This window comes from Procambarus clarkii, chromosome 71 (genome assembly GCF_040958095.1).
Source record: "Procambarus clarkii isolate CNS0578487 chromosome 71, FALCON_Pclarkii_2.0, whole genome shotgun sequence".
NCBI classification, from domain to species: Eukaryota; Metazoa; Arthropoda; class Malacostraca; order Decapoda; family Cambaridae; genus Procambarus; species Procambarus clarkii.
The window spans coordinates 16,152,235-16,161,199 of record NC_091220.1 but is presented as its reverse complement, the minus strand read 5'-3'; the positions used below and the strand labels follow the sequence as shown (position 1 = coordinate 16,161,199).

Here is an 8,965-nt window from a genome sequence, read left to right as displayed (position 1 = left end):
ACCCCAGAGGGCGAGAGAGGTGACCCTGGGGTAGTCTACCTAGGCCAGCTTTGTTACAGGTGAGTTTCCCTCCCAATATCTGACCCTGGCCATATTCCCCCTCCTCAACCTCCACTCTCCCACCTTGAGCCACCAAACGAACCCTAAATAACATATTAACTTACTTCTTAACGTCTAACTGAGAATCATATGCTCCATTAGCCTACTGAGATTCTATTTTGTGAATTACGTCAAGTGGCAGAGGCTTCTCTCTGTCACTTTCAGAAAACATCGACATGAAAGTATAGAGAAGATAAAGAGAGGTGGAGGCAGCATCAGTGGTCGTGTGAAGGCGCTCAGGTGCGCCGCCCGCCATCACATCCTCTATAGTGGACCTTCTTCTGGCTCTCTTGATGCTCCTTATCCCACACGCCTCCACGGCCTTCTTCTTATTACAAAATTCATTATAAATAGGAAGAAAAAGTGTTTAAAAGTTTATAAATTACACTTCCTAATTTAAAAAACACATATAGCAAACATAAAATTGGAAGTAGCTATCTCCTTGTAAATATAAATAGTTTGGCTCAACGGCATTTCCTATGTCGTTTCAATTTCCCCTTGGAAGTGTGACATATGTCAAATATTTAATATTGAAGCCACTAAATTGCTGCGTGTCACTAAAAAACGTAAAAACATATATTATTTTAAAGCGCGTGACATGGTGTGACTAGGAAACATTTATGAATGACGTGAGTGGAACAGGGCAATGAAGGAGGGTGAAGCCAGGGCCAGACAGAGGAGACGGACGCGGGGTTGTGTTGGTGGCGCGCCGGGACCTCCACAACAACCTTTGAAAATATTCCCTGGAAGAGTCCTGCAGCAGTTGATGTGGGCCTCGTCTCCTGCTCCACCACGCTAGAGTAAGGGTCTTAACACCTCCTGCTGCCTGGGGATAAGGGGCAAAAGGAGATGACGTAAAGTTGTAAATTAGGACTTAAGGAGCCCGATACGGAGAGTATTACTTGTGTCGTCTTGGGACGAGTTTCACCCTTGTCAGTCGACTGTACGTAAAGCTCCGTGTGTGTTCTAGGTTGATATATAATTAGTGTGTGTGTGTGTGATATTACCTGCAGTAGTGTAGTAGAGCATGAGTGGCAAGGTTGTTACTGAGACGGTCCACACATGTGGTCCACACATGAATTGAACCCAAACTAAGGCTTGCACATGTGCTGGACCCGACCCATGACGTGCTGCACCTTTGGATTCTGGTCAATGTAATCTTTCTTATCCAAGCAGTGTAGAGATAATGGGTTATCCTATATTCAACTAGTGGTACAGCCCCAGGGTCTTAATATAGTTCACCCCCAGTTATAGGTTTGTTCCCATTGTTTGCAAAAAGAGGCATATAGTTAGGCATATTGAGATCCAACAACTTGGAGTAGTTGGCATAGCATTGGCCTTGGTTCGTGCTGGTCGGTGTTTGATCCCTGGCAGTCCAAGTGGTTGGGCACCCTTCCCTTAATGTTTTCATATCCAGGTCCTTATTCTCCTTCCGAGTGCTATAGTCATACTGGCTTAGTGATTTCTCCTGATGATTACCTTAGCTTTTTGATGTCCTCCTTGGCCAATTACTTACTTTTACCAGGGTGCAACCCACCACAATTGTCTAATTTCCTGGGTACTTATTTTCTTCTAGGTGAACAGAAGCATCAGGTCTAAAAAATATGCCCATCCATCTGTCCTGCCTGGGAATTGAACCTGGGACTCCCGGTTGTGAGTCGACACCTTAGACCAGTGGTTCCCAAACTGGGGAACCTTTGTGCAATATGTAAGGGGCCATAAGTTGAGGCAGTGGACAGGTTATGACTCCAGAGGGTAGGATGGGGGAGATAACCAGCTATTGGAGTGAGCTCACAGGATGTTAATTTTTTTTTTTTTAATACTGTGTATAGGGAGCCATTAATAAGGACGCTATATGGAAAAGAGGTAATGACTGCAAAGACATTAGGAACCATTGCCTTTGACCATGCACTACAGAACTCGACATATAATTTTAATAAAACTAAATTTTGTAAATATTTGTGATTAAGCTTGTATGTGATCTGCATGTCCTGAATACATTGCCTTAGAGGAATTTTGTAGGATTAACACTTGTATTAATAAATCATTATATACAGTGCAATCTTGAAAATTCAAAATCGGTGATGATCAAAAAGTCTACAGGTATTGTAATAATGAAAAATCTGAGTCAATTAAAAAAAAGTGGCTTGTTTAGAGTATATGTTGGTCCTGTTTACAATATTTTCCATTGCAAAAGAATTATAATTGAATGCATTTTAATTAAATAATAATAAAAAAAATTAATATCCGATGGTTTTTGTAATATGTTTACATGATCAGATGCAGCAGAACACACTGAGTACCACGCTCAACTTTGGGAGTGGCGAGGGAGGTGGTGATGGAGCTATTCAGGACTTGGAAGTGGCTGGACGACTTGTGGATAAGCATCTTGGCTACGATTCCAGCTTCCCTTCACTCCTGGATAGGCTCAGAATATCGCCACAAGGTAATTAATAATATGTAAAACTTAGTTATGTATATTATAAAATAGGAAATAACAAGATTTTTTGTTGTTTGGGATAGGGGGGTGATTAGTGCCTAAAATATTATGGTGTGTTATTGATCTTCATGCCAATTCTGTGAACATTTTGCACTAATAAATTATAAAAGTTCCCACTTTTGACAGTTTTATTGTTGACTAGAACATAGTTTAAAAGTTCTTATATGAAGATTACCTGTTATTTGATAACATTCTTCAATTATAGATAGTTTAGTATCCCATACACTGCTGCAATTACCATCTGTGATGTCCTCTGCTCTAATTACCATATAAGATTTTTTTTCCATGGGATTTGTTAACTGTGTTTTGATGTGTACCTTGATGTACTACTTTTAAATAGCTGTGCTGTTTATGGGTTAATATTGTGCTACACATTAGTGTATTGGGAATTAATGTTTTTATCTTGCAATTGATGACAGCATTTTTGTATTTCAGTACTGATTAATAAATATATTATGATAAGCGTATCTGTATATTGTACTTGTGGTATCCTGCATATAGCAGAGTACCAGTATTATAGATTTGTTATTATCTCTATCACTGGGTTACTTGATAGTACTGTATTTGTTCTTAAACATGAACATGAAATTTATTACAGAGCTTTACAAATCGTGAGAATCTAGGGTTTAAAACAAAATCTGTTACTTGTTGTTGTTATCAAGGATGAAAATCAACTGTATACAGGACAAAATCAACTGTATAATAGGGCAAGAAAGATAATGGGGATGCTGCTATATCCAGTCCAAAGTGACATCCAGAAGATTCATTTATCTACACTGAAAACTCACTGCAAGCTTTGGTGTTGAGAGAGACTGCAGAGTAGCACTTGGCTAACTTTTGGTTGATGCTGCTACTGGGACCAGAGTCACGAAGCAGTTACACAAACCCTTATGAACCTGTACATCTTTTCTCAATCTTTGGCAGCTTTGCTTACAATTATTAAACAGTTAATGATCTCCAAAGCACCAGGAGGTTGTTTATAACAATAACAACAGTTGATTGGGAAGTTTTCATGCTTGTAAACTGTTTAATAAGTGTAATCAAAGCCGTCAAAGATTGAGGAAAGATGTAACATGTTTGTAAGTACTTGCGTAACTGCTTCGTGAATCTGGCCCCCGGAGGGTAGCATCAACTTCCACCAGATGCAGTCACCTACATGCCAACACAGTTGTGTGGAGCTGCTCACTTGATGATTATCCTGGCTCCTCTCTCTCTCTCTCTCCAGCACTTTGTGACTGTTGAGGTGTCATTATTATAATCGCTTATATAACTTGTTGGAGGGATGACATGGCATATCTTGATAATGAATACGCGTTCATATTTCAAGATACACTATGGCGACTTGGGAATACCCCACTTAATAGGCTTTGATCAAATCACTTTTAATTATTTGTTTTGGTTATTTTAATAATAAATACCTAATGACTTTACTGTATATAATAACCTTCTGTTACTACTAATTTTTACATGTGCATATCTTAGTACATGTTGCTAAAATTTATGTCATTTAACTTTAATATAATCACACGATTTCTCATAGGTTTTGCAACAGTGAGCGGGTTGAGTGAGAGTGATTACCCCAACAGTAGCGATGCTCGCTCTTCCCGCCACCTTCACACCACACGCAAGGTGCCTCTACCTTCAGAGCTCATTCACCACTTCCAACGTATCCTTTTGTCACCAGAGCTCTTTTGTAAAAGAAAATATTCTTTTTCAGATGTTGAACCCCTGAATATATTGTGTTAAGTATCCAAGAGAAAATCATTAATTAAAGAATGAAATATTTCAAATGTATACCTCGGGAACCAGCAGGAAACATCTCTTCTGTTCCCTACTTTTTATCATACCTGGTTTTTGTGATGCCTTGCTTCTTGTGGGAACCCTTCCCCCCCCCCCCCCCCCCTTCTTTGAAGGATAACGTCTTGCAGAACCTATTTAAGATCATTTAACTCTACTAGAAGGGGTACCTGGCTGCTCCTGGGTCTCGCTTCCCACTTTAAGGGAAGGCAGGAAAGAAGCCTATCAAAGTTACAAAAATCATGGCAACATTTTCAGAAAAGCCTTGCATGCTTGTTTGTATATCATACATTGTAATTACTTGTAACTAAAAGTAAATACTAAATAGGAACATTGAGGATTTAAGAAAATAGTATGTCACTTATTTTGACCAAGGTGTGAAGCATGAAACATAGACATAACAAAAAAATATATACAGTATATATGAAAAAAAATAATAGGGGGTGGTAGGAGAGGAAAAGATTAAAGTGTTCAGTGAGAATCCACAAGGTCTTATCTGAATACTCTTTATTTTCTTCTTCGAGATTGTGGGTCTCTACAATTGCACCAGTGGTGGTACCCCTAAGTATTACATGTATATGTAACCATATATATGTACCCATGTACCTTTTAAATCTTACACGGTACTTTCAAACGTCCCCACCATGTTGTGCAGGTTAAGCATAGTTCCTGAGATCAACCCAGAGAAACAATTGGCAGAGTTTCTTAAACCCTATGCCCCTGTTACCTAGCAGTAAAATAGGTACCTGGTTGTTAGTCAGCTGTCATGGGCTGCTTCTTGGGGGCGGAGGCTTGGTCAAGGACCGGGCCGCGGGGACACTAAAAAGCCCCGAAATCATCTCAAGATAACCATGTTGCGCAGGTTAATGGATTTGGTTTAATTTTCAACATTTGGTAAACAATATAGTAAACAAAAAGTAGGTGGTTTTATTATGGATGTTCTTAACATTCATGAATGGCTATTGTATTTTTAATACAAAAAATGTGCATGGTTGATCTCTACTGGTTTAGTTTCACTGTTTGTTAATTAGGTACAAAATTATGTATTTTGGAAGGTATTCTCCTTAACACTGGTTCAGATATGCAGTGTAACTGCATGATGGGTCTTTTTCCCGAGATCAATCGTGCCTGGTTAACTATAGACAGCGACATATATGTCTGGGTTTATGAGGATGGGTAAGTTGTACTGTGTAATTATACTTTTTATATTGTGTAGCTGTATGACAATGATTTTAAGTTATTTTGCCATATTTTGGTTTCATACCAGGTTGAAGATATCCACTTTGGAGTAACCGAGCATCTCAAAGATCCAATGGATGCATCGTTGATGGTCCACTGTAGAAATGGTATGGATGTGAGGTAACTCATCCGCAACAGTGTTGGACACACCCTGCATGTGAACTGTGCAGAAAACCAAGCCCCACCCCCCTGGGAAACTAGGAGCTGAACTACTCAAAGCTTCCAGCTCCACAGTGTGATGGATTGAAGCAAATCCCTCTTTGGTTCAGGCAATGAACCACAGGAAGCAGAATGGAGCCTAATCTTTCTCAGGGCATGCCACACAGCTGCAAACTCATGCACTGTAAAAATTAATTGGAGTAATGAGGTGACTTAAACCCGTGATGAGGGTACTCCTAGCTGTGCACCATATCTCTGTACCATGACATGGTATAAATTGTACAATCTGGAATTTCACTTGAGTCCACAGGAAGTCTGGAGGCCTCTACTGAAGTTGGTCCAAGTTTTACATATAACCCTCCATGCACTCTAGTGTAGGGAAAGTAGTTCTTCAACTGTATACTCTAGCTTCAGATACAGAAAGAAATTACACTTGGGATACAGCAATGAGAAAATCAATTGGAGCCATTACTCCAATCTCGGTTATTTTCATACCCATAATGTTTTATGCAATTTAATGAAGCACTTTTCCGGTTTGGTGCCTTCTTTTGATAATTACTTACTTGGATCACTTTTTTCTCACCCATGATACTTATGCATTCATTAGATTCTTGCATACTCTTTAACATATTTGTAATATAAATCTCTGTTTCTAAAATTCTTTCTCAGGAGCGACTTAGCATATTTTGATGGACTTCACGAAACCATTTTAAGTGTAGGTCTTGTCAGACCGAAGGCTGGAGTGTTCAAACCATACATAGAGCATCTCCTTTGTCTCACAACCACCTCTGAGATTGTTCTATTAGGGGTGTCCTTCTCGCAGTCCACAGATGGTACGTACAGGTAACATGTGAACTTGAGAAAAAATGATAAAATAGGTATGGTCTGTTATACCATGATTTCTTAGTACAGTACTGTACCATGAATTAATACTCAAATTGATGTCCATTAGGCTAATAATAATTCAATTTTCTTCCTCTTGAAAATTAAATAATTGATTTATTAATTGGATAATATTTGTATCACTTTGCAGTTGATGAAAGTTCTGGAATGCATCTTTTACCAGAACCTTTGTTTTCTGTGCCAACCGATGGCTCGTATGTCCTCACCATCCGTGGTACTAGTGATGGCCGCATTTTCATGGGGGCCAAAGATGGATGTTTGTATGAATTAGTTTATCAGGTATTGTGCAGAGAACCACTGTGACCAACCTGAACCCAACAAGTATTATCACAGCATGTAATATAAGAGCATTGTGTTATAAAGTCTTCTGTCTTTTAATGATTGATAGCAAAATGTAGGTACTGTATATTACTTATATAACAATTAATTAATAGCAATCTGAGAGTTGATTTAGTACAGTACTTATATCATTCTTATGTTGCTTTTCCTGGTTATTCCAGGCAGAGGATGGCTGGTTCAGCCGTAAATGCCAGAAAGTAAACCTCTCGAGATCCGCCATCTCGTACCTTTTACCCTTCCTGGCCTTTTCCGAGGATGACCCAATTAATCAGGTTAGTGTTGCGCTATTACAATACTCTGGTTCTTTGTAAGACTAATGGAATATGGGAGACTTGTTAAGTAATTTGCATTAGGCATAGTGTGTTTAATAATGGAGGGTCTGAAACCAATCATTCTGGATAATTGAGATGAAACCCTGTACCATTCTGTCTTACCGTTTTTTTTATATTCCTTGGCAAGTTGCCATGTGATTAAATTGGGAGGTTTTCTTTCTGAAATATTATAGGTATATTTTCATAAATGTTTCTAGTGTACAAGGCGAGTTTTTTTTAAATTATTGCACTGAATAAAATCGTAACTAAATTAATAAATTTTGTATGCACGTGTTTTTTCAGGTGGAAGTAGATGACAGCCGACATATCTTGTATACCTTGAGTGATAAAGGAACTATTACAGTGTATGATTTAGATTCCGACGGCAAGAACACATCTCGTGTAGTTTCAGTCCCTCATAACAACATCATGAATGCTGCTCTTCAAGTCGCAAAGTAAGAAATAGTTCTTGCTTTTAACCTGTTGAAGTACCATGTGCTCTCGGACATTATTTTTCCTTTCTTAGTATCCCAAATGCCAATGGGTGGATCTCCATCCATATCTTTCCTCATTTTATTACCTGCAGAACTACAAATGCAGCAAGTGTTGTTCCTACTTGAAAGTGTCTTTCACTTACAATTTCAAAAATTAATGCATTGCAATTTTTAATGATATGTCCACTTTTCATTCTTGTGTTTTTCTGTAACTATAGAATGTGTTTAACTTCAAATTTTTCATAGGTGCTTGATTCTTGAGTGTTTTGCACCTGTATTTGAACATCTTTAAATAAATAAATAAATAAATATATATACTGTAACCCCGCGATTATCCGGGATTCGAACATCCGAAAAACGCCCTTATACGGCCAAAATCGTGAACGGATAAAGTTATCACAATATCCGGCCAAAATAGCCACAGGGACCGGATTAAAGCAGGTTTTCTGCAGAAATTACACTATCCGGTCAGTCCCCCGGATAATCGTGCCTTTGTCCGTATATGAAAACATGAGGCGGGCCATACGGTATTAATCCCGTCTGCCCGAGACTCGAGGCGCATGGTGTAGGTGGGGGTGGGGTGGGTGGGTGGTGTTGGGAGGGTGGGAGGGGTGCGTCAGGAGGGACTACCTGGGTACAGGAATTACCATTAATTTTAGAACAATTAATCATAGCCAAAAACAAATAAAATAACTACTAGTAATTATGTAATAACAAATAAATAAGTTTCCTAAAAGCATTGTGCACAGGCTGAAGTTTCCTTCAAAAATATTGTGACATTTTTTCCTCCTGGCGGCCTACGTAACGCTATGGCTGCCCCAAGTGGACCTGTCCAACACTGGTCAACCCATGTGCGTCCGTCCCTCGTGTTATACACAGTGCTGCGCCATTAGTGAAATATTTTTTTAAATAACTTTTTTATTTTCATAGTAACTTTGAACATTTTTGGCCAAGACTATGTCTGGTAGCAGCATCAATCGTTCTGGAGGTGTTAGGAGGAAGAAGGTTGTCCTAACAATAAAAGACAAGTCACAGATATACACCTCAACCAGTGCGGCCTCACAGTGTTGCGCCATTAGTGAAATATTTTTTTAAATAACTTTCTTAATTTTCATAGTAATTTT

At 38.8% G+C, this 8,965-nt stretch overlaps 2 protein-coding genes across 4 annotated transcripts in view; one reads left to right on the top strand and one right to left on the bottom strand.

The window, feature by feature from the left end:
• The window catches only part of LOC123745597 (PRKC apoptosis WT1 regulator protein), a 13,943-nt gene extending 13,644 nt beyond the window's left edge, over nt 1-299 (bottom strand). For both annotated transcript variants that reach the window (XM_045726297.2, XM_045726298.2), the window contains exon 1: nt 165-299. The gene's annotated coding sequence lies outside the window, so the exon portion shown is untranslated. The remainder of the gene's footprint in view (nt 1-164) is intronic.
• A 460-nt stretch (nt 300-759) lies between these two features.
• The window catches only part of Nup154 (nuclear pore complex protein Nup154), a 31,636-nt gene continuing 23,430 nt past the window's right edge, over nt 760-8,965 (top strand). The window contains exons 1-8 of one of the 2 annotated variants that reach the window (XM_069312098.1): nt 760-899; nt 2,380-2,545; nt 4,140-4,265; nt 5,476-5,572; nt 6,464-6,627; nt 6,828-6,976; nt 7,198-7,308; nt 7,651-7,802. In XM_069312098.1, the coding sequence (XP_069168199.1) occupies nt 2,380-2,545; nt 4,140-4,265; nt 5,476-5,572; nt 6,464-6,627; nt 6,828-6,976; nt 7,198-7,308; nt 7,651-7,802 (965 nt within the window). In that variant the 5' untranslated portion in view covers nt 760-899. Of the gene's footprint in view, nt 900-928; nt 1,043-2,379; nt 2,546-4,139; nt 4,266-5,475; nt 5,573-6,463; nt 6,628-6,827; nt 6,977-7,197; nt 7,309-7,650; nt 7,803-8,965 lie in introns of those variants that run through there. The other variant, XM_069312099.1, reaches the window with a different exon arrangement.